Source organism: Nelusetta ayraudi, unplaced genomic scaffold, assembly GCF_046127955.1.
Source record: "Nelusetta ayraudi isolate G7.1 ecotype Tasmania unplaced genomic scaffold, CSIRO-AGI_Nayr_v1 ptg000006l, whole genome shotgun sequence".
Taxonomy (NCBI): Eukaryota; Metazoa; Chordata; class Actinopteri; order Tetraodontiformes; family Monacanthidae; genus Nelusetta; species Nelusetta ayraudi.
This window is the reverse complement of record NW_027466056.1, coordinates 1,994,025-2,020,027: the sequence shown is the minus strand read 5'-3', so window position 1 is coordinate 2,020,027 and position 26,003 is coordinate 1,994,025. Positions and strand designations below refer to the sequence as shown.

Genomic DNA, 26,003 nt, shown 5'->3' with positions numbered 1-26,003 from the left:
CTGCCAGGCAACACGGGGGTGACGGAGAGGAGAGGGCTTTATGCTTGCACCACTGAGGTCAAAAAGACAGAATTACACTGATGTTTTACAGACATGAACTTGGCTAAATTGGCAATTTTCACAGGGTGAAATGTGAGATTTCATACAAAAAAGATTACATGGCTACAAAACCATGGTTGATGTCAGGAGTCTGGGTTGTAAGAGCGTATTTCTTCACTTCCTCAATTGAGTCGTTCATATGATTTAGCATTCAACTTAAAAAAAAAACAGCCAGTTTTCAACTATATATATATATATATATATATATATATATATATATATATATATATATATATACATATATATATACATATATTAAAATGAGCAGAAAATGGATGGATGAAAAATAGAACATAAATCACTGACGTCCCCTACGATAAAACATAGGATGTCCTGGTACATCTGGTAGTATTTATGGTGGTTGGGCAGTTTTTCAACCCAGTAGCTCAGAAGAAAGCAGGATTGGACATAGGCATTGTGTTTGTGATCTGTTAGCAAATTTAGGCCACTATATTCACCCGCTGCTGGTGCTGCTGGTGCTGAGTGCGTGCCCTGAGGAGGGGAACCGACAGCTCCGGGCTGGAAGCTTTATGTGGATGCTTGCGTGTCCTTATTGACAGGATATGTGAGCCTCACTCTTCCCAGAACACACATTTATTTATCCGTTGAAAATAAATAAAGATCAATATTTTTGATGCATTGAGAAAATAGTTGCGATCAAAACTGTCGGGTATTTTGATCTCACCACGGTGGACACAAGAGAATCATCTTACATATATATAAATATATAGGTGTGTGTGTACATACTTCATATATATATAAATATTTATATATTTATGTGTATATGTACATATGTATATCTTTATCTGTATATACATTTTTTAAAAAGTATCAATATACATAGATACAGATATATATCTTCTTTTTTTGTGACATCTTGTCAATTGGCTTTGCTCAGTCAGCCTCCTACAGAATTGAGATGAATTCTCTCCTGCCAGTTGCCCCACTAAGGGACGTAATGATGACAGGTTTGTCCTTTTAATCATTTGCTGGTGAGATTAGGAACATCAGAAGATTTACAGTAAATACTAAGGCACGATTTTAATAGCCTATCCAAATAAGATGCGGGGTGATGGAAGGCATATACGTGTGTGTGTGTGCTTGCTTGCTTGCGTGTGCATGTGCGTGTGCGTGTCTGACTCAGGCACAGCTGCACAGCGCTGCCTGATTCACCCTGAATTGGGTGTATCCAGATGACTTGTAAGCGTTTCACTCTTTCTAACTGTACTCAGTTGACATCATTACTTTATAGAATAGAACAGAATAGCCTTTATCGTCATCGCACTACAAGTAGTTACAATGAAATCACAGTTTTAAGCTATATTGCACCCTCTCTCAAGGAGACATAGTAGTCATAGAGCCAGTTAAAAACAGTATAGTAAGTATCAGGCAATGCTTAAAAAGTGACAATGTGCCAGGTTTGTCCGAGGTTTCTGCTAAAGTGTTCATTTACTTGTGTGCCCATATTGACTTTCTCAACATATTGACTTCATTACGTGCACTTTGACTCTTTCTCCTCAGGGCGTTATCTAACTCTAGACGTCATCTAACATCTAATTCTTCACTAAAATCACATTCCCGTTGTATTGGCTGCGTTTCAGAGGAGCTGTGTAGCTGTCCAGCCCTTTGCCCTCACGATCCTCAGTTCTTTTTGTTTTAATTTTTTTTTTTTTTTTAATAGTGCTTTTAATGTCCCAAATCCCCCCTGAGGGTCTAACATGCACGGCAGCCAGCTGAGTCATTCTTGTCCACGCTGCCTGGATCCCATGCTGTGTCTGGAGCTCTGATCTGTCTGCTTGGCTCTGTGCCCACTGCTGGGGAGGGGGGTGGGGGTATTGGGGCTTCGCAAGGGGATATTATAGCTGAGGTTTTCATACTTCACGATGAGATGCTTTAATGCTGTATGTTCTGTGTGTAATTTGGAAAATTTGGGGAGTATTTTGGATATACTACAGTGCTGTCTCAAATCTCAAAGTAATTGTTTTTCCTTGGGAGACAAAGGGGCGTTGGGTTGAAGGGGGTCAACGCAACAAACATCAAAGACCTCCAAGTATATATTCATCATTGGTTTCTTTGTATGAAATTCTTAATCTAAGAAGACTTTACAAGTCGCTATTCAGAGGCGATTAAGGTGAAGGCTGAGGTCTGGACAAAGGTTTAAATCAGATGAAATGATTGCAGATTGACTGCCAGTGTGCAGCAGTGTAGTAGAAGGAATCAGGACTGAAGTTATTGGACGTGTGTTTGGCTTTCTGAATGGAACGGTTGGGAGTTCTCTCTCCGCAACACACTGCTGCACGCAGTGCAACACTCTTTGATGTTCTCCACCAGCGTTATGCTTCAGTAACTATGTTAACATTTCGGCTCTTGAATTAAAATAGATTAGAAATATAGTCTGGGGTAATTCAGTAAAGCAAACATTGACGTTTTTTCTTCACTTACATACTTTAACACAATCACAATGAACTTTGTGATGACTATCACGTGACTTGCGTTGCTGCTACCGATCCATAAATGATAATCCGACTGGTGATGAGTTGAATGACTTGCTCTATGGAAAGCGTCTGACCTCAGCCTCACTCTCCAAACATTCCTCCACTATGGAAGCCACCTGAGGCCAATCCCTCTCCTGAAGCCCCACCTAATGTCTTCTTGTCTCTGTGAGCAAGTATGATTCTATTAATTAATCTGACCAACACTAACAAGTTTGGAATGTTTGAGATGCGCTGTACACTTGATGTCGATGATTTGACAATTCATTGGATAATCGGATGAGAAATACTGCAGGAATTGAATCTATCAGCATTATATGAAACAAGAAATGTCTCTATGGCGAGATGTGATTAAATGAATTCTTTCCTTTATTGAAAATTCAATGTATCTCCTGTGTGCGCTGGGAGACAAATAAAACATTGGCAGCCCTACTGTAGCTGTGACTGAAGTGGCATTATATCATCAAAAGGGTTTTCTCAGTGCTGCTGGGATGCTGCATTTTAGTGTTCAGTGAATGTGGTATTTGTGTGGAATGTAGTCGAAATGTGATGGTGAATATAGCCGTCTGCTTTTTATAAAAAAATTTTAATCAAGATTTGCATACCTGTGAATCTTTGAAACATTGCGGCTTTAAATATGAGAAGAACCTTTATTTGAAATGATGCCTTCAGAGCTCACCCTGGACTTCACCCTTTAATGTCTGATTTAAAACAGCTTAATCCATCAGCATCCTGAACAGATTTACATGAAACCTCAACTTAATGTGGCATCAGACATGGCAGGGATTAACCCCATGTCTGTCTGCTGGCGATATACCACAGAGTGACATCTCAACCCCATCTCATTTTTAAAGTATTACTATTAATGTGTTTTAACATTATTAGAGTGGCCGTTTTTATTGTTTATATTAAATGTTGTGAAATCATCATGTTGTGAATCATGTCCATGTTGGAAAAAAAAAAAATCAAAAAATCAGTGTTTTTGCATCGTGCACTGCAACTTGAAATGGATGAGAATAGACAATCATAGTTTTGTTTTTTAGTTTTTTTTTAAATGGTAAAGCAATAAATTAACGTTGACATTTAGCACTAGATACATTAAAATGAGTGGACAATGTATTATTTGTAATGGTAGTATCATAAAAAAAAAAAAAAACAACAACCTATTTTAATCTTGGAGGGTACAGTCTAGTCAGAACTACTCAGTTGTCAGTTCTGCTGTCATTGTTTTGAGTTCATGCTCAATATTTGAATCTCGTTGAAGACACCGTTTAATGTTGTCGTTGTCCCCCCTCTCTCTCTCTCTATAGACATACTCTGGTCTCTTCTGTGTGGTTATAAATCCCTACAAAAATCTGCCAATCTATTCGGACAACATTATTGAGATGTACAGGGGCAAAAAGAGGCATGAGATGCCCCCCCACATCTACGCCATCTCAGAGACTGCATACAGGTGCATGCTACAAGGTAAGCTACAGTGCTAAATCTTTGTCCTAAACACACACACACACACAATGTTGTTTTTTTTATATAATTTCCACTCATCGGCAGAGCAACACTTACTTCCACTGCAGCAAATAAGGTTTTGTTACAAACAAGCTAAAAATAAATACAATGTTTGTTCGTCTTGCGGTTGCACTTCTTTGTTAAGCTCTTCATTCAAACCTTCCTCTATAGTTCAATAAAGGCAGTGTAGTTTTATTGATAATGAATTTGTTGAAGATGATGTTAAATTTGCTTCTACTCTTGTGTTCATAAGAAATGCAGTCTTTTATTGCATGTCAAATGCTATGAACGGCTGAATAGACCATGGGTGTCAAACTCCTTCCAGTCAATAAATAAAATCATGGTATAGTAATAATTTAAAATAACGCCAACTTTACATTGTTTTCTTTGTTTGACTTTGGTCGTGTTCTAGCAACACTCTGCACTCTGCATGCACTTTTCTCTTTTTTGGCAGAGACATTTTGGGGCAATGAGAGTGGCAAATAGGAGATGTAATAGGGTAGGTAGGAAGACAACATAGCTTCAGAGTGGCTGTACCGTCTTGGACCCACTTGCTCAGCCCCGGTATTAACAGTTTGTTTGCATGGCAGAAAACTCTATTGCGACATCCAGTGGACAGTAGGACAGCAGTTTCTTTAATGAAGAAATTGCAGCGTATTTTTAAACTTTGCAAAATCATCTTGCAGGCCGGAAAAAACACATTCGTTCAAATTGCAGCAATTAAAAATGTAGTCAAAGCAAAAGTCCTCTCTGAGTCTGCATGGCCTCCTAATATACAAGAGGATATTTTCTCCACGTGACCCTGATTTATGACTCGATTGCCACGTGGTAGAGTGTCCGCCCTGAGACTGGTTGGTCGTGGGTTCCCTCCCCAGCCGGGTATGGTATCGGTAATGTCTTTTGAGCAGTGAGTGACTGTGATCAGGCCAGTTCAAACACACAGGGTGTCCTCACTGCACTCAACAATAAATCCTTTGTGCAGTTGTGAGGGCCTGCCACTGGGATCTGTGACAAACGGACGGTTGTGCTTGCTTGTTTCTTTCCTCCTCTTGGTAAACACAAGTAAAGCTTCCCAATTGTCCCAAAGAGGAAATAAATGACGTATTTATGCATTGCAATATCTCTGCGTGCATTGACAGAGATGTTCTGATATTATGTGTTGCACTCCTTGGCCTTTCGTTGAAGCCCCTCCTACGTTCTTTCCATTTGGCTGCGCTTGAGATGAAAGCCACAGTGAGGAGTAATTTGCTCTTTCCAGTTGAGTATGACAGACATTTTACTAAAACACTGATCCTTGCCCCCTGAGCTTGAGCCCCTACGTGCACAGTGTTTATCATTATTACATTTGTCGTGTTCACTGATGTGACCTGTAATCTTAAATGCTCTTCCCTCCTGTGTGTTTCTCCGCTTCCAACCATGTTTGCTCCAGAATTAAGAGCGTTGTGGTGGAAAAGGAGGTTTGTAGGTTGGAGATTAGTGGAGACCAGCTGCTGCTTGGCTGTGTCCCTGGGCATTTTGGCAACCTGGTTAATAATAACTACTGATTACTCTAGCAGAAAAAAATGGGTGCGGTTTGTTTTCCCTCCTGCATTTACATGGTTAAGCGGTCAACCATGAGAAAAGTTGTGTAGGAATGAACTGATCTTAGCTGCAGCAAAGGAAAGTGGCTGCTGACAGCAGATGTGGATGGCCACAATACAACGTTGCAGTTGGGCTTGAACGCAGTGAATCTCGCCTTTATGACCCGACAACGCATGCTGGAAGTGCACAGGGGTGCACACCTTCAATATTTTTTTTCCTCCTGTGCATCATACAGTCATTGTGTGCTGCAGAACTTGGGTTTGCCTGAGAGAGAGGAGGGATGAAGCTGGGAAATATTCTGCAGATTTTTTTTTTTCTTTTCTAATATCACGTCCAGTTAAAATTCGATTTTTCTCTTCCCACACTGCACCTCAGCGCTCTGTTTGATGAAAGCAGCATTGAGCAAGACGACGGCGAGTCCTTGGATGTGTGGAAAAGGGCTCAACAAAGACAAAGTGTGTTAGCAGACCTCAAGAAACTCCTGCACATCTGGCATTGATTAGTGGTCCGGAGAGGCCTTACATAATTGTTCTGGCCGTTGATTTGCTTTCAACACACTGACACACACTAAGCTGAGTTTGCATTCGGGAGCGTGTTCAAAATGAATTGCTGACCACAGTCTTTGCTTCTTTGACATGCGCTTAATGTAGTGCATCGGTAGTTGTGGCGACATACACTACCAGTCAATAGTTTGGACTCACCCAATGAATTTAATGTCTTTTCTTGCATTCTCATGACTATTGACGTTGCACTTTCTCACCGAAGGCATCAAAACCTCGTATGAACACGGAACATGGAATTATGGAGGAAACAATAAAAGTGTAAAATAACTCAAACACATTTTGTATTGAAATTCTTTAAAATAGCCACCTTTCATAAAAATGCATACTTAGAGTTATTGAAGGTGTTTTTCTTTGCTGCATAATGACATATATCTTGCTCATGTATTTGATGTCTTCGGTATCTATCTACACTGCAGAGTAGAACGTTGTAAAGATTAAAAAAAAAAAACATTGCATGAGAAGATGCGTCTAAACTTTTGACTGGTAGTGTAGAACAGCACTGGAACAAAAACAACCAAGAGTGCCAACATGGTGAACGGCCGACTTTACGGGGCAACGTCCCTTTTTTTTTTTTTCTAAGCGCTTTGTTTCCATCTACATTAATATCAACTCTGTTATGGTTTTCCATAAACTTTGAAATCACATTCTTCTCGCTGTCTCAAAGGATGGGCTTTTTCAATCATTCTGGAAAAAGGTATGGGTTGTATAGTCAGGTACCTTCCTTTGAGATGTGGTAGCTGCTGGTGATGCCAGACGAATACTAAGAAGCTGAGACGTGAGGTGAGCCGAGGGTAAAAGAGTTGCTGGCCCTGAAGCAACAGCAGTTTATAGAAGCTGGTGGCGTTTTCACTGTTAAAGTGGATGGATGGTGTGTCTTGTTTTGTTGGAGCTCTCCAACACAGCTCAAGTAACTTTGGTTGGCGACTTTTTTGGTCATATTATCAAGAAAATTGACTTCTTTAAAGCCAATATGTCCTTAGTATGGCTATATTGTGTGACTTGTGCAACTTCTTTTCTTGTGTGGTGGCACTTCAAGGCGACATCAACTGCAGATCAGTGTAATATCTGGATGGATCAGTGGGTCGGACTACAGTAGTTGCTGAGGTGAGAGTCGTCAATGGAGGCATGAGGCAGCACTGGGTCGGCCTCACAAAGAGCTCAGTGTCACTGCTGAGGTCATGCCTCTTTGAAGGAGAAACACCACCTTTTGTGCTGCCCTGTCTGTGTGAGAGCCCTAAGACATTGAAATACCTCCGGTTAACACTACCACTGTGTAGGTCGATGGCAACACAGGTCTCTTCAGCGCCACGGTGGTCTCAAAGACATGGTTTAACTGGTTATGCATTATGCAGTAATCCGCTGATTTTGAGTTTTTGTAAAAACCAATCCCTTTTTTTTTTATGAGGTGCATTTGATATTTTGACTTCTAAGCTTTTATAGATCTCCAGCCCACACCCATCTGAACCCATCTGAACTGGTATAGCAGTCAATATAATGTGGCAAAAGCATGACTAATCATATACAGTCTCCAAAAGATTCTTTAGAATCATAAAGTGTAAAGTAATAAATAAACATGTTGCAAAAAATAGCATTCTCTTTATGACGAGCTCTCTGTCACAGCTCTCTGCCAGTGAGCAGCACAGTGCAGCATGGAGAGATTGCATCACTGGTAAATGTGAGGGAGGGTTTTAACGGCTCCAAGTGTCCAGATTCTATTTTTCCACTGGCGTCTGCTGCAAGTCTGATAAACCAAACACTTGCTGTTTTTTTCCCTTTTGCTTTTTTTTTATTTATTTATTTTTTTTTAAACTCCTGGTGTTTTTGTATCTCCTTCATAATTGGATGTCGGTTTAAAGTCTGATTTTTGGAGGGTGCTTGGCTGGAGCAGCAGCTGATGTTTTGGAAATGTTGGCTGGTCCCTGACTGGGCCATCCAACTGACAGCTTTGACGGTTTGTCAGAAATCATTTTGTTCCATCATTTTGTATCATTTGAATGCTTCCCATGTTTTCACGTTCACAATTTTGCATCAAAATAGCCACAGTGGCATCTATTATTACTGCTTAATACGTCGTTTTCCAACGTCAAACTCTGATCAAATGTTTTGATTGGATATCCAACGAGTATTAAAGACGAAGAGCTTCTGTAAGACATGCGGGCGCTAATGGTTCAGCTCTGGCTGAAGCGCAGCAGTGGGTAATTGTGCAGATGGAACAGTCTGCTGAGCCTCATCTCTACACTGCAATGTTCTTTCTGTTACGCTCTGATAAAACTGACCACCGCAGAATCCACACTGCAGCCACTGCTGATGACAGGCTCGCAGCAGCTTTGCGATGCTTCGCCACGTTCTTCCCTAAGATGTCGGTTGTCTGGTTCATATATTAATAGTTGAAAACTTCACGCGAGTGCTTTTTAATATGGAGTCAAGTGTCAGATTGATTTGCCGCAGGTTAAACACTATAAACACGCCCCAATCCATCCAGACATTATTGGAAATATGGGAAGCACTTTGGATTTTTCCAATGGCACTGCCTACTGTTGTAACTGCCTGCAGCTCAACATTTTTTTTTTTTTTTAAGTTGTGGAAAGAACTGAATCGCTCTCTGCTGCTGCCTAAGTCATCATTTTTCCCACACATCAGTGGACATGAGGCACATCTGTCTTGGCTTCCTCTCTGAAGAAAGTTGCATTTTTTCTATTAAAGACCTTATGTTGAATGTTGGGCCAAGCCTTATCCATAATATAAAGTATGAATAAAAACCTCAAGAAATACATAATAGATGTGCTTAGAAATCCAAAACATTTTAACAACTAAAAGTGTGCTATTATTGTAAATTAGGAAACATTTTTATTCCATGTATGAAGCTCTGAGTGGGTGTTTTATGCTTTATTGGTTTGTTGTGTGTTATGTTATGCATGCAGCTGGCTCTTGCTCTCCATTTGGGACAAAACCTTTCCCTTGAACTGGTCCACTGTCAAACAAACAGGGTCGTCACACACCAGCAAAAATATTCGGTGAAAGAAGTATTGTTTAAATTGAAATACGGTCTCAGGTTGTCCTAAGTAGAGTATTTATTATTAATGTTAATTATATATTCAATGATTCAATGATGAGTCCATCATCCTTAGATACCAAAGAATCATTGACCACAACTGTTAACTCCTTCCTTTCTTTCCTCTCGTCTTGTGCTGTGCAGATCGAGAAGATCAGTCCATCCTTTGCACGTAAGTACACCATTTTACATTTGGATTACTTTAAGTGAACAGACAAACAAATACATGCGCATAAATGCAGTCGATGGATACGTATCTCTGCTTGCTTCTTTTGTTTTTCTGTTCCGTCTTTCTAACAGAACTTACAAAGACGTTCATGAACGTCTTTGTCATTTCTGTATATCTCAGTGATTGTCAGTACTTTGGACAAAGTGTGAGAGAGGAACAGGCCTGACATTTGCGCTGCAGGGTCCTCAGGCATCTCCTCAGTGACAAGTGTCTACAGTTGACAGGAATGTCGCTGCAGAAAATTCCAGGGAGGCTTTCACACCGCGAGCCGTGCAGCAGTTTGCAGTGTGAAGCATTCAGTTTGCTGTCTCCATAATTTTAATATGAACAATTTAATTTAGCATGGATCTGATTTAAGCTTACAAAGAATAAATGTGTATTTCCATTATTCCATTCCATAGTAGTAGTAAGAATCGGTCTAAGAATAAATACAGTAAATGCATCCATAAGAGAAGTTCAGTCAATAAAATGTTGATTGCAAACACAAAATAGAATAAAGATTATTGTTGGAACAGTTACTTCCATCTGAATGGCAAACTTCTTTCTTAGCCTTCATTTACAAAATGTGTTATTTTTTTTTACTCTACATTATTGGTGTTTGGATAATTGCAACAGTCAACCAAGGTTTTTATATATTGGAAATAAAATGATCCCAATCCCAATTTTGCCTCTCGAACACATTCTGACAAGCCAGCCAGGCAGGAGACAAAACTACTTTAGAAGCTATTTATAATCACGTCAGTAGTGACACAGCACTCAGTGATGAACGTTTCAGGATTGTTCCTCCCGAAGCCCTTGCTATGTCTTCTTCACGCCACACTTCTCAGTCACAGAGCAAAACAGTATTTTGGGTTTGCTTCAGAACCTCAAGTATGAGTTTTATGTAAACTACACGTAAACTACGCCACTCTTTCCAAGTCCTCAATGGCTTAGAGGTCTCAACATTTTTGCCCTTGCAATCTTTTGGTGTCATAGGTTGAGGCAGTGAAAGCAGACTGTGCGTTAATATGTCAAGTATTGTGTATTCAGGTATTATGTCAGTTATGCTTACTCAAAATGTTAAAGGAAAAAAACTCCAAAAGTGAAAAAGAGAAAACCCCACAGCCCAGCCCGAAAGCTAAAGAAGGACCTTAACACTCTGTCGGTTAGTTAGTAGCTGTGTTTCCATGACAGTCTCACATCCACTGACGTGTAAATGCGAAAAAAAAGTGATGGAAACCCATTAATTATGAAAGGAGTACATCCAAAGAGTGTGAACTGAATCATAAGGTCCTTCTTTAGCTTTCGAGTATTCAAGTATTTCTTTGCATTTTTTGGGGGGGGGATTTCTGTGTGTTTGATCTTTGCCTCTGTTCTTTCTGTCTCTCAGAGGTGAGTCAGGGGCCGGCAAGACGGAGAACACAAAAAAGGTCATTCAGTACCTGGCACACGTTGCCTCCTCCCACAAAGGAAGAAAAGACCACAACATTCCGGTAAGCGTTGCTCTGTTTTGTCATTCCTATACACTGTAAATGTATTTTGCCGGTGCCTGAATTACACCGACTGACTTAAAAATGTGTTAAAACATGAACTCCGTGTTAACTTGTGACCTTGCTGTTAGAATATGCAACCATAAGCAGCTTGTTTTATCTTTTCAATGCAGCCGTGGCGCCCGTCAGAGAGTTGGTGTTGTCCAGTAGTGCGTGTCCATAATCTAACAATTTTTAAATGGTTTATTCCTCACAAACAGCCTGAATCGCCCAAACCAGTGAAACTGCAGGCAAGTTAACGTCATCTTTTATTTATTTGCATTCTAATTCAGTTTTCTCTTCGAACAAAAAAAAAAAAAAAAGAAAGAAAGAAAGATACTTGACATGAGCTGTCAGAAGAAGAGCTGACACCTGATGTGATATTTCTAGACATTTTGGAATTTACTCTCTTGGCATTCTCGTCTTTTTCTCTCAGGCCCAAAATGCAGTAGTAAGTAGATTTTAATACTTGCATGATCACTGTGTGTGTGTTGGTTAACGACCTCCTTATGTTAGTTGACTATTAATGTTTTCATTACTGTGATTCTGTCACGTCAAGATGCTGCATGCTTCTGTTATTTGTTGTTTGTTTGTCGTGGTTGTGACGAGTCAATCTTGGGCTCACTTCTTATGTTGTATGAAGGTGAAAATTCTTCCTCAACTGTTATTTTAGGGAGGCTTTTTTTAATGGTTGTGACTACACCTGCCTTAAAAGTTTTAAGAATTATATTTACATCCGTGTGAAATATCGCTACAATCTTACTTTGGTTGCTGGGAAAATCGAAATCCCTGTTTACATGGACACAAAATCAAACAGTTTGCTGGTGACCTGCACATACCGGCACCCAATTGGAAAAAAAAAACAAAAAAAACAAGTTGGGCATGCAGCGCAGTTGCAACACGTAATCTGACCTTTCTTCAGTATTGACTATCCGATCTTTTGCAGCGTTCAGCCTCGTCGCGTTTGTCGATGGTTGCAGCGTGCCATGAAATGTATGTTGCAAAAGCTGAGGCGACGTTGCACTGCGCATGTGCTTTTACACACATACACACGTATGCAATAAAGTGTATGAGTTTCACCCCAGCCAGAGTGACAGGCTCTGAACGAGTGTGTGCCTGGACCACTTTACGAACCGCCCGTCTCAATCTGAACACAGTTTCCTTTATTCTTCTCTTCTGATAGGCATTTCAACAGGCGTTATGTTAACGTAAAGCATCTTCATCCCAGCCCAGAATTAATTCCGATCGTTTGTGTCCATGTAAACACAACCAGTGAGGAGACTGTTTTTTTTCCCCGTTTGTCAAGTCAGGATTTCCTTTTGTCAGTCACGCTGCATTCAAGTTTTGAGTGCATTTAAGAAACACTAAAGTACAAACGCTCCCACTGCAGTGTGTGCAGTTGTGTGACATACATCATGCCCAAGATATAATGTACACACAGATAAGGGCTATAGCATTAAACCGTAGCATCTTTTTTTTAGTTTTCAAGTGAAAGTAGCCTCAGTGTTATCATCACCCTGTGTGTGTTTCTTCTCATATTCTCTCACTAATACATCATTAAGAAATGTCAGGCTTCAGCTCCTTTACTTTCCATTGAATTCATGGCGATCATTCCATATAACAATTATTGACTCTTCCCATATCCAACAGAGCGGAGCCCTGTCTTATGTGAGTAGTATGCAGTTTTTCCCCTTCTCTCACCTTGGCTTCTGAAATAATCAGGTCGCTTCACCCCTATTCCCCCCCCTCTGTCCTTTCACCATGTACGCTTCATACTACCTCAGATTTGCTATGCTTTTCAACCATTTTAATCCCCTGGCTGTAGCTTTGCTTAACCTTTTCCATGGCGCCAAAATTTACATTCCTCGTGACTCCTCATGAAATCCATCACTGCTGTAATCTACACGGAGCACTCAGGGGTCACCATAACGCTGTTGGGAGATCATTTTAGTTTTTGCTGTATTGGTTAATAATGATTCAGGGAAGGATTGAGGGGATATCATGAATGATACCAGGTGAATTTAAAATTTAGTTTTGTGTTTTGAAATCTTGGGATCTTAGCTGTGCAATTGGTTATTTTCTCTTTTCCTGTCAATTATAACTGGTATCCACATCTCACCAATGTTGACAATGGCTCCAACTTCCCAAGTCATAGCAGCATTGCTAAATTTGTGTAATCTTGTCAGCTGTTGTGTGTTTAAAAGATTTAATTTCTTGCAGCAGCATAAAATCCATTGTTTATCATTTTTGTTTTGTGCTTGGTAGAAGTTTTTTTTTTTTTTTTTAGAAATATCACTTTTATTTTGAAAAAGACTGTCATGGAAACGCAGCATGTGGTACCTCTCGTTAGTATTGAGGTATCTCAACTTCAGCAACAACTTGCCTTCTCATGTGTTTGGCTGCCAGTCGCCTGGCAGGCAGTTTGCAACAGGAATGTGGGTCAACTTCCAACTTAGCTAAATTGGCCCCCCCGTTGCTATTTGTAATCTCCTCTTTGTTTTAATATGCCCACAACAGGAGTTGGTCTGATGGGCAGAGACGACCAGCAAACACTTTTTTTTCTCGCCAATGCACCACAGGGCCTTTATTTAAATTGCAACATGTGGCCTGAATCTGAGCGTTGACTTGGATTATCCGCTTTGGTTTCAAAACATTTTAATAAAAAGCATCCCAACATAATTTGAACAATCCCCAGTGTCAGTCAGATCTACAGTCCGCAGAGTTCCCCTTTCAACTTCAGCTATTTTCGACAAAATCTTTCCCCCTCAGCCACGTGGAGAGACGAGGCCTGCGGTTGTTATCTCTCTGACTATTTTGGATGGGGTTTTTTTTGTTCATCATGACATAACCTGCGATGTGGTTGGTTGGAAACGGAGAAAGCCACCTGTCCAAACATTCCACATTCATTCAGTTGCATAAAATTCTTCAAAAGAATTATGCTCCTATTTTGTCGTCCTCCAGACGGGGTCATTATAAGTCTGTCTGGTTTTTCTCATGACGGATACAAAAAGATCACTAACATGTCTGCCTGTCTTATCATCTGTCTGTAAGGCTCAGTGTCTTCCAGTTTGAACTCTAAATAATAGAATACTCAGATTTTACCAACACGGGGATCAAAGTCAAAGGCTAAGAACTAGAACTTTGCTTTAATGAAATTGATGAAAACAGATTTTTTTTTTTTACAGAGTTTTAAAAAATCGGTAAACGGCCTGTTTAAAAAATCTTCAAAATCCAGTGTGACAATTTTGGCCAATTTTGCAAACAAATGATGAGCAAACAAACCTTAACGTCACCCACCTATGCCATGCGGCAAAAGATCATGAATTTGTCATTATTCAATACGATCTGAGCCTTTTGCTCAGTGCTACAAATGTGTCCAAATCCAAAAAAATGGATAACTATTCTTGTATAATGTTGTTCAGCACTGAAATAAAAAGCAGTGTAGACTGTATAGCTTATTGTCAGCTTCTCAAACATGTTCCTTTCTCAGATGAGTAATCTAACTGATCCAACGCAGTTCACTTCAAGTGAAAATGCAAAGGTCTTTGTACCTCCATCCTCCTCAAAATGGGTCTCGCGGGATGAGATTTTGCGAGCGTCAGCTTCTGCGCGTCACACCATTCAATGGAAACACCTGCAAATTGCAATCGTACTTTGTGGAAATTTTAGAAATGTCGCTTTTATTTTGCGAAAAACTGCCATGGAAAACGCAGCTTGTTGTTGGAGTCAATCAGTCAAATAAGCTCTCAATCTGTTTAGAGCTCATTTTTTGCCATCTATTTTTCTCTGATTGCAGCCCTGTCACAGGAAACACATGCTGATGTTTTCCTTGATTGAAACGTAAACTAAAAAGTTTCCACCTCAAGATGAAAACTTTCCAATTGTCTTCAACCCCTCTGCTCTCAAGGTGTTGCCTGGGCAACATCGGTTGTTGGGCAAACCCGCAAGTTTTCACTGCATGGTGTGCACACAATTTCCTTCTGCGACCGCCGACCTTTTTTGGACCATAATGCTTTACTGCAGAAGAAATAACTCACTTGCTGTCAGCAACTGTTCTATTTCTTGATCAAGTCTACTCGCACTGGGATAATGCATCCCAACGCTTAGTTGTCTGATGAAGTTTTCAAGTATCCGCTGTCTTTGTCTGCATGTTTGTATATTTATGTCGAGTTGTATGTTAAAGTCAGTCGTTCAGAGCTGCTTTATAGCTTGTCTGGACTCTTACGTAATTAGAGATAACTGCGCTCACGCTCTCCTCGACTCGTTAGGGGGAACTGGAACGCCAGCTTCTGCAGGCCAACCCCATCCTCGAGTCTTTTGGGAACGGCAAGACGGTGAAAAATGACAACTCATCTCGCTTTGTAAGTGAATTACTGTAGTTTAGTTGTTTTCGGGTTTCATAACTTTTCAGACTCTTTCCATTTGATTATTTTCCATCTCTCTGTCACACAGGGGAAGTTCATCCGCATCAACTTTGACGTCACGGGCTACATTGTGGGGGCCAACATTGAAACTTGTATCCTTTCTCTGTATGTCTGACAGGTAGGAAGGAGAGTGACAATCTACAATGGAACTAGTCAAGAAAATAAAATAAAAACCATTCAATCAGAAGTATGTGTCCAAACTTTTGACTTGTATTTATAGCGAGATAAACGTTGGGCATGTATTTTTGCAAGACACACAATTCAGTTCAATAATTTAAATCACTTATTAACGTCCTAGACATTATAGAAAGTGGACTGGCGTTTTGATTTTTGTGGATTGAATTTGAGTGCTGCAGAATAAATCTGGGGCTCAACTTCATGATAAGGAAAATAATGTTGCTGTGGGGACTCCGGTTGAGAACCACTGAATTAGTGGCTCTAATAGGGGTGTTATTGCAGCAATATCATTTGCAAATGTGTATCTCAATCTGTCTGTGTGTTCAGATCTGAGTGTGCATAGTGAGTTCGACAAATGCACACACAGATTTTGATTACACACACACACACACATCTGAACGCTCACACACAGATTGAGATACGAATTTGCAAATGATATTGCTGCAATAATACCCCCTGTTGGGTCTGCCCAGGTGGAACATTTCCTCTGGAAGCAGATGGGAGGCAGACCAATCAAAAACCTGTGTCAACTGCAGTTGATGAGGTGGGAGGACGTTGGTGGGTTTCCCCCTTTCCCGTTTTCAATGATCCAGCATCTTCCATGTGAAGACCCAGCAAAATCAACTAATACACATTTTATTGAGGGGGTAAAAAAATGGACCTTCTATAGCAGTGATGGCACAGGTGCCTCTGAATAGAATTGAGGTTAAACATCAGACTTTTCCACCGGTGAATTATTTTCCTCAACAGTTTCCTCACCAGACCTGCTGGAAAAATCCAGAGCTATTCGTCAAGCGAAAGAAGAGCGCACCTTTCATGTTTTCTACCAGCTGCTGGCTGGAGCTGGAGAGCACCTGCGATGTGAGTTGAGAAAGAGAGACAACTTCCACTGAACAATGACAGAGCACTGACTACAACAACGTGCCCTCCGTCCCTGTTAGAATCTGAATAAATAAATAAAAAAATAAAAAAATAAAAAAAAATCAGTTATTCCCATGGCAGGACATGGCCAACTTTCATAAAACAAACCAAAAAAGCGGAGTTCATGACGAACAAATATTAGCCAGCCAGCTAACATGTATCCGACGCTAGCTAGCTGACGAGCAGGACAAATAAACAAACTTGGGGGAGCGGCGGGTGTTTCGCCTCCACCTTTCAAGCCCACACCACCAACGAATAACTTACTTTATCCTTTGCCCGTTTTCCTTCATCAGTTTTCTTTTTCTTCCGTTTTTCCGCACCGCTGGGATAACTCCTTTTTGATGCCATTATGGTGTTTTGTTTGTTTTGTAATCCTCTTGCTAACTAACGAACGAATGGTAGATGTCAATCATTCCCATCATACCTGTCGGCGTCGCCGGCCCGCTACGTCACCAAGTGTGCGACAGTGCGGTCCAACGACCGAATAATGCCACAAAAAAAACGTATTATTTCAATTTATTTTATTTATAGCCAACGTTTATTTTTCAGCATATAAGGGGTGAAATAAACACATGAGATAGCTACAGATAAAAACGGATATTTTAATGCTCATCAGGAGAGGCTTAACATGCAGCTTTGTGGCCACCAGGGGGCTTTGGGGGCCCGAGACATTCGCCTTGTTCGCCTATAGCAAGAAACGGCTCCGCTTTGAACGATCACCCGCTGCCTTCCTCTCCTGACGAGAACAGTGGCAACAGCAGTAGTGACAACTGAAATAGCTGCTCCAAAACGCACAATGTTTCCTACCTCCATGCTCCTCAAAGTGGAGTCTCGTGGGACGAGATTTGACGAGAATGACTTTTTATGCGCTTCGCACCATTCAATGGAAACACCTGCAAATCGCAATTGTACTTTGTGAGATTTTTAGAAATGCAGCTATTGACAGGCTAGTAGAAAACACTGGCTTGCGCTAGCCTAGCACCAGGGAACTAGAAGGAATGGGTGAAGTTTGTTGTGAAACCGTCTCCTTTGATAAATAGTACAATAGCTAATATGGAAATGAGGTCCTGCGTCCAAAATTCTGAACCTCCTCTTAAATATTCAGTTACAACACACCAGGCACAGTTTTGAATGGAATTAGACGATGCCACAATGTGCATGGCTTTTGTTCATCATTAAATGTTTATCTTTTGAGAAGAGAAAGAGTATGCCGGCCACGTGTCCATGTGTTTTCCTCTTCCCCTCTGCTCAGCGGACCTTCTCCTGGAAGGATTCAACGACTATCGCTTCCTGTCCAATGGTCACATCCCAGTCCCTGGTCAGCAGGACAAGGACAACTTTCAGGAAACCATGGAGGCCATGCATATCATGAGCTTTGCTCATGAGGAGATTCTATGTATGTGAACATTGAGCACATCCAAATAATGCAATCCAATTTGATTCTTGACAATAATATACTAATAATATAAACTATATGACCAAGATATGTGGATTAATGTGGAGAAAGAAAAAAATATTCAGTACCTAAATATGTGATGTTATATATATTTTATTTGAAAGGTGGCTATTCTAGATCATCTAAAATATAAAACTTGTTTGAGTTATTTCACACTTTATTGTTGAATGCATATTCCATATAGTTAGATAGATAGAACAGCAGTGAAGAAGTAGGTACAAAAACACACAAGTCAATGTATGTACAAAAAATACAGTTAAAATGTGCAGAGGCAGGGATAAGCAAGGTTTTCAACCATTAGTGCATGTTTGCCATTGAGTCCAGGAGTAAAGACCAGAATGCTACATGTGTTCATTCATAGTGTTGATGCCTTGAGTGACAATCTACAATGTAAATAGTCATGAAAATGAAAGAAAAACCATTCAATCAGAAGGATGTGTCCAAACTTTGACTGGTAGTGTATATTAATATGTTTTAAAGAGGCAGTAACATGAGAATTTTACTTTGGGTCATCACTCAGCCTTTCACCTTTTCATGTTTTCTGTGCAGCCATGTTGAAGGTGGTGTCTGCAGTCCTCCAGTTTGGAAACATCAATTTTAAAAAGGAGAGAAATACGGACCAAGCTGCCATGCCTGACAACACTGGTATGAAACAAACATACTTTCTCTACAACAGATGCTGAGTTTTCCCCTCCTGTGTAAACATCACCTGTTCGCATCAGCCTGCCTGCCCTGCTGATACTCTGCAACTCCAAACAAAACAAAACCAGATCGTTTTTCATTTGATTTATCTATTTCTGGCCTTCCTTCCTCATCCTGTTGTGAAGATTTATCCTAACAGAGGATTGGAAATTTCTAGTCCTTCCAATAACAAATAAGCTTATTTGGTATGCAGAGTTAGTATGGGGAGACAAATGACTCCTGTGGGTTATGTGGGATGGCTCTATATTTCCACATGAGATGAGCAGATGTCAGGAAGCAGGTGTTTTAACAATAATTCAATCTCTCTGTCTGTATTAGATGCACCTTTTCTCTCTGATAAGCTCAGCCTGTGTCTTAATCATTGTTGCATTAATAATGTTGCCCAACAGATTTTTTTTTACCAATATTTATTTAAACAATCTATTCAATAGAAGTTGAAAATAGGAGCTGTAACTAAAGATAATTCTAAATCTAAAAAAAAAAAAAATTGGCAATTTTTCCAAGTGGATGATGAGGTTTACACCAGCAGCAGTGCTGCATTGTGTTGTAGGGAAAAGCTACAGTGCAGTTTGTTGGAAAATAGAAACACAGCCAATCAACAAGCCCTCAGTTACAGGACAGGACATTCAACACAACATTTGATTTATTCATCCAGCATGGCAGAAGCCATACCAGTGACATGCATTAGAAAAAAGCATTTTTCATACCTAGCTGAGAAGGTCCGTCTTTTTTATGAAAAGACCCCCCTTCCGTTTTATTTTAGTCTTGAAAAGATCATTTTCTAGAATTTTCTAGAACATTTTTAGAATGTCATTTATTTTTTTCGTTCTTTCCTTTTGTGTTTCTCAGCTGCGCAGAAGCTCTGTCACCTGCTTGGCATGAACGTCATGGAGTTCACCAGAGCCATCTTGTCCCCGAGGATCAAAGTGGGCAGAGACTACGTCCAGAAAGCACAGACCAAAGAGCAGGTCAGAGAGCAGACCTCTCCTCCCTGACCCACGGCAAAGATCTCTCTTTCTTTCAGGGATTCTCCCTGAAGTGACACGTCATGCTAGTTAGGAAGTGGGCTGAAATAAAAATGAAATTATAGTTTTGTTTGAGTGATTTGACGTTATACAAATATATAAATCTAATCACATAATCGCAGCTCGGATGGTTTATGTTTACTGTGCCAGTCAGCTTCAGTAATTATACTTTTCTGCGTTTTCTGCGTTCTGTTGTTTAACATGTTTATTAATAAGTGACTTTTTATCCTCTTCATGCTTATTTATATTTTGTTTATATGTTGTCAAATCTCTTATCTTCCCTTTATTAACTATTTCTCTCCTGCTCAATTCTATTTGTCCTTCAGGCTGATTTTGCTGTCGAGGCCTTGGCGAAAGCCACATATGAACGTCTATTCCGCTGGCTTGTCCACCGCATCAATAAAGCTCTAGACCGAACCAAACGGCAGGGTGCCTCCTTCATTGGTATCTTGGACATTGCTGGTTTTGAAATATTCCAGGTCTGAATGAAATCATTTTTGAACGTTTTCCTTTTGAGATTTTTTTTTGTCCAATTCAGCGGTTGTCATTTGTTTTCGCTGCTGACTGCCTGCGTTGGTGGTTTCTGGTTTCTTAAAATTCACTTTGTGCTCTTGTCCTCCACCACGACAGCTGAACTCCTTCGAGCAGATGTGCATCAACTACACCAACGAGAAGCTGCAGCAGCTCTTCAACCACACCATGTTCATCCTGGAGCAGGAGGAGTACCAGAGGGAGGGCATCGAGTGGAGCTTCATCGACTTTGGCCTGGACCTGCAGCCCTGCATCGACCTCATCGAGAGGCCGGTACGTCCAGGCCAGAAAATGATACAAAATTAATGAAACTGTCAAATTCCAAGTCATAGGAATTCTGAAATGAATGTTCTTTTTGGCGCTCAAGCTTCTCCGTCTTGTTGTTTCAGGCAAACTCACCAGGAGTGTTTGCGCTGCTGGACGAAGAGTGCTGGTTCCCTAAAGCCACAGACAAGACCTTCGTTGATAAGCTGATCCAGGAGCAGGGAACTCACACCAAGTTCCAGAAACCCCGACAGCTCAAAGATAAAGCCGACTTCTGCATCATTCATTATGCTGGCAAGGTACTTCAGTTTCATCGCTTAAAAATCACACCTAACAGGAGCTCATATCAGTCTCACATAGAAGAAAAAAACAAGCTGACAAGTACATCTGGCTGTTAACAGTCTTGGCTTTCCAAGTGCGCTGTAGCTGCTTTTCACAGTGGCGGGAAAATCCCCTGTGGTTGGAACTTTGGGGGGGAAAACCGTCTGGCGTATAACATCACGCTGCATGAATGTGGACTTGGACGATGTTGCTAACGTTACGCAATGACACTCCGTGAAGTGCTGCAGAGATTTGCTGATTAACACATTTCCCAAGGTTTATGTAAGCTGACATTTTACACCGTTTGGAGATTTAAACTCAATAACCATCTGGCATTGAAAGAAATCTGCAGCAGGCATTAACTTTTGTTCTCATCTGCTCCAGAAATAGGACCCGATTTGATTCAGTTGAGTCTTCGCAGCCTCGTAGTTCACTGGCAAGCTTGGGAGAGGGAGGTTGAGCGAACGAGCGCTGCAATCTAAAATGTAACCACTTGATGTCGCTGTTTGTTTCTTCTTTAAAATCTCCAAATATTACACACTTAACCTTTAAGTCTTCAAGTGCAGTTTATTTTGGTGCAGACACCAACATTGAGCCACATGCTGCACGTGCACTGTCCCGTCCAGCGCAGAACACAAAAATAAAACAACAACAGAAATTATCTGACAAAAATTGAATGACAAAAATGGGGATTGAGCAAAGTTTCAAGGGGGTCCGAAAACTTTTTTCCACTAATGTGTGGCTATCAGTGCTGTAATGGAACAAATGTGATGTGTCCATCTTAATAACTACAAAAGAGTTTGAATAACGTGAGAACTGACACCGCTGGGGTTTCACAGGTGGACTACAAAGCGGACGAGTGGCTGATGAAGAACATGGACCCGCTGAACGACAACGTCGCCACGCTCCTGCATCAGTCCACTGACAAGTTTGTGGCGGAACTTTGGAAGGACGGTAAGCTGCTCCCTGCAAAGACCCACCGGCAAACCAATCCGAGATTCGTGATCTGTGCGCCTCTCAATTGCTTCTACGACTGACGAGCAACGTAGTCGTGCCTCTCGCGCAAACAGCCGTCGCTCCGCCTCGTCACCCCCGAGGCCTGTGTGTTCGTCACCTAACCCGATTAACTCCGGCCTCCCCTCCTTGTCTCTCTCTCTGTTGTAGAGATTCAGACCATTCAAAGGGCTTCATTCTATGACAGTAGTCTGGATGAGCCAGCAGGTGAACGACTGGGTCGTGCTGTCGTAGACCTGGGCCAAAATAGCAGTGACTTCAAAATGGGCTTTTTGGGCTTTGCACAGTGTAAAACTGTTCATTACCAGCAGGCTGCTGCTGTCTTGAGAGTGTGATATATTTTTGCCCAGATCTGGCTGTACATGTCTTCATCCTCCAGCTGTTGTTGTATGTCACGGCTACAATGGCTCTCATTCGCTTGCAGCTGCATGGCTCGTTGTCTCAGCCAGGCAGTAGTTCTTGATCCTCAGAGAGAATACTGTCATCTACCCCCTGCAGTAGAACTAGTACACTGCCATTTGATCCTTGCGCCGAGCCTTGCCACCTGTGCTTGGTCAGTGAAGCCACTGTTAGGTCCTCATTTAAAACTCATTATATGAATGTTTCAGACGACAAGTTGAAAAGCAAAGGAAGGATTTGAAGCTTGTATGAAGTAAATTAAAAGACCTTTTTCCAGCCTTTCTTCCACTTGGATGGAATCGCCACAGTGCTGCACCGACTTGCAGTGGTGGGAAAAAAGTTTTTGGACACCTCATGCGTTACTAAGAACCAGTCTTGAGACTCCCAGTGCAGTGACTAACAGTCACCCACAGTTCTGTCCATCTTACAACTGGAGGCTTCAGCAGTAGCACTCAAGAGTACAAGAGGACAAGAATTGAGTTTTCTTATTTGGTCTTATCAACAATACACAACTAATCAATTCTCTTTTGTTTGTTTGCGTCTGATGCAGCTAAACCTTTCGAAACACACCAACAACAACAAAAAAAAGCTCTCCAGTAAATATTTAATGTCAATAATTGGGATTGAGGGACATTTTATTTCCCACTACTGTATGTTTGCACATGCTTCAGTTCTCCGTTCTGACATTTCTTGGTGCAGAGAAGAGGCCTCTCAATTGGATGTCGTACAGTCACTTTATTCCAGATGTAGATTCTTGCCAAGTGTTTTTCATGAATCTTTAGATATTACTGATCATAAATTATTGCACATAATAATGGATTTACTTGTGAACTTTTTTTTTCCATTGTTTAAAAAAAAAAACCTACCATACAGCACTAAAATGGCACTGTTTGATTTGAAGCCAAAAGAATAAACACAGAAATGATTTTTGCTGAAAATACTCCGAGGCTCGATTGAGAGAAAATCACCACAGAGTGCAGGGCACCGTAACGACACAGCTAGTTTTCATTGCAGGAGGATTTCTGTGTCTCAAATTGCATAGTCTGTCTCTGAGTTCTAAGATATGTTTATATCATTTATGCAGTAATATTTTTTTTTAAATCTTTGCATCCACTGTGTCCAATGTCATTTATCGTTTTCCCATTTTTCCGAGATCATCATGGCATTTCATGGCATTGAACTGCTGCTGGTTTGTACCATGGTGTTTAAACGCCACAGAAAAGCAGAGAATCGTCCCTCATTTATTGCCAATGCTAAGCTGATAATAGGTTCATAAATCCAATACCAAACCAGTTAGTAGTTATTTGGGCCTGTGAATGCAAACTCTTTGTTCTACAAGGCTAAGCTCCAAGCAGCATCTCCACATGCAGAGCCTACTGGCAGCTCTGACTGCTGTTCAGTTCGCTTGTGAATGACAGAAATGTGTCTTTCATCCATTTTCCATCCGTCACGTAACACCAATGTCCAACTTTTTTGCTTCCGCCAAATGGCTCCACTCAGCGGCTGTGCGTGTCTCTCCACTAGTGGACCGTATCGTGGGTCTGGACCAGGTGGCAGGGATGAATGAGACGGCTTTTGGTGCCACCTACAAAACCAAGAAGGGCATGTTTCGTACTGTCGGACAGCTGTACAAGGAGTCGCTCACCAAGCTCATGGCCACACTGAGGAACACCAACCCCAACTTTGTTCGTTGCATCATCCCCAACCATGAGAAAAGAGTAAATATCGTTTTTTTTTTGTGTGTGTTAAAAGCTTTGCATCAAGCAGTTCAAAGTAAAAAAATATATACATACAGGTACTACCCAGAAAATTGGAATATCCTGAAAATGTGTGTGCAGTTCAACTTAAAAGGTGAATTTGACATAATATATAAAGGAATAATATGCAAATCAATATATTTCAAGTTTTTATTTCTTTGGATTTTGCTGATCAGGCCTTGCAGCTTAAAAAAAAACAACTCAAATTTTATATAATAATTTTCTGAATTTGTGGGTTTGTGGTTTTAATGAGCTGAACATCTTAATCAGCAAAGTTACAACAAGAAATTGGTTGAGATGTCAATTTGCGTGGAATGGCTCAATGAAATGTGTTGCTTTCATCTTTGATGTTAAATTGCCAAAATAAAACAACTTTTACTTGATAGTCTAATTTTTCGGGTAGTACCTGTATATTTGATGAATAATTTTAATAATTGTATTCTTTCTAAAGACATAGTAATACTGATCTAAGAAACTCTTAAAGGTCCATGGTGTAAAAATTGGCTTCATTTATCATTTTTAGATTGGTAAAAGCTCAACATACTGCTCATAAATACATTAATAAATCGCAGTACAATAAAAGTTGTTTGGTTTTCCTACCCTTAGAACAGTTCTCATTTACAGTATATAGGAATACACACACAGCAAGTTTCCTGCTCCCAGTTAGCTGCCATCTCGCACCGCCATTTTTTGAGGAAGCCTGCCTGACGGCATCCTAAATACAAAACGCACCGCTCAGCAGGCTTCCCTGAAATTTTTACACACCGGAAAATTGACCATCAATACGTAAAGTGTGTTTGTTTCAGCTGTTAACATTGATCTGATTGGTTTCTTCAGGCAGGCAAACTGGAGCCTCACCTGGTCTTGGATCAGCTGAGATGCAATGGAGTCCTTGAGGGGATTCGCATCTGCAGACAGGGCTTCCCCAACCGCATCGTCTTCCAGGAGTTCAGACAGAGGTGACTAACAACAAGAGACACTTTGCAGCTGCCGCTTTACCCTGAAGGAAGACGCTCTCCAATCTCGTCTTTTGTCCTGGTTTTCTTTTGCTGGCAGATATGAGATCCTAACACCCAGCGCAATCCCAAAGGGTTTTATGGATGGAAAACAAGCCTGTGAAAGAATGGTGCTTCTTTTTTCTTACCGTATCAGTGAATGTGAACGGGCTTACGTTAAAACCTGGTTCGTTTATAATGTGGAATGAAAACCTGACCTGTGTCTGAAATAGATCCATGCCCTGGAGCTCGACCCCAACCTGTTCCGCATCGGCCAGAGCAAGATCTTTTTCAGGACCGGGGTTCTGGCACATCTGGAGGAAGAAAGAGATCTGAAGATCACAGACATCATCATCTATTTCCAGTCTGTGTGCCGCGGATACCTGGCACGCAAGTCAGTGTCTTAGATTATTAGATTCTTTGCAGGAACGCATAGGAGATATGTGTGTGTGTGTGTATGTATGTATATATGTATGTATGCATACACACTACCGGTCAAAAGTTTAGACATAACTTCTCATGCTATTCTTTTTTAATCTTTACTACTTTCTAAACTGCAGATAGATACTGAAGACATCAAATATATATAAACAAGATATATGTGATTATGCAGCAAAGGAAAAAAAACCTTAAATAACTCTGAATATGCTTTTTATGAAAGGTGGCTATTTTGAAGAATTTCAATATAAATTGCATGTTCTCCCTGTATGTGATTAGGTCTTTTTTTTTAAGAAAGCCTGCCTGAGAGAGGGCACTGTAAGGCGGGCTTCCTTAAAAAAAAATGCCAGTGGAGCGAGACCCTTATTGCTCTATGTATATTCTTATATATATGAGAACCATTCTAAGGGTAGGAAAACCAAATGACATTAATTGTACTGCGAGTTTAGACTTTAGTTAATGTATTTATGGGCAATATTTTAAGGTTTTACCAATATAAAAATCATAAATCAAGCCAAATTCTACACACTGGACCTTTAAAAACACAGA

At 40.7% G+C, this 26,003-nt stretch overlaps 1 protein-coding gene across 3 annotated transcripts in view; it reads left to right on the top strand.

Annotated features, from left to right (window-relative positions):
* Window positions 1-26,003, top strand: part of myh10 (myosin, heavy chain 10, non-muscle) — a 46,258-nt gene that overhangs the window by 7,458 nt on the left and 12,797 nt on the right. For 2 of the 3 annotated variants that reach the window (XM_076014331.1, XM_076014321.1), the window contains exons 3-21: window positions 3,902-4,058; window positions 9,438-9,465; window positions 10,892-10,994; window positions 11,252-11,281; window positions 12,681-12,698; window positions 15,299-15,391; window positions 15,483-15,546; window positions 16,394-16,492; window positions 17,805-17,948; window positions 18,558-18,653; window positions 19,560-19,678; window positions 20,062-20,214; window positions 20,366-20,539; window positions 20,656-20,829; window positions 21,691-21,805; window positions 23,765-23,982; window positions 24,859-24,980; window positions 25,078-25,147; window positions 25,250-25,410. In XM_076014331.1, coding sequence (XP_075870446.1) covers window positions 3,902-4,058; window positions 9,438-9,465; window positions 10,892-10,994; window positions 11,252-11,281; window positions 12,681-12,698; window positions 15,299-15,391; window positions 15,483-15,546; window positions 16,394-16,492; window positions 17,805-17,948; window positions 18,558-18,653; window positions 19,560-19,678; window positions 20,062-20,214; window positions 20,366-20,539; window positions 20,656-20,829; window positions 21,691-21,805; window positions 23,765-23,982; window positions 24,859-24,980; window positions 25,078-25,147; window positions 25,250-25,410 — 2,138 coding nt within the window. The remainder of the gene's footprint in view (window positions 1-3,901; window positions 4,059-9,437; window positions 9,466-10,891; window positions 10,995-11,251; window positions 11,282-12,680; window positions 12,699-15,298; window positions 15,392-15,482; window positions 15,547-16,393; window positions 16,493-17,804; window positions 17,949-18,557; window positions 18,654-19,559; window positions 19,679-20,061; window positions 20,215-20,365; window positions 20,540-20,655; window positions 20,830-21,690; window positions 21,806-23,764; window positions 23,983-24,858; window positions 24,981-25,077; window positions 25,148-25,249; window positions 25,411-26,003) is intronic. The other variant, XM_076014340.1, reaches the window with a different exon arrangement.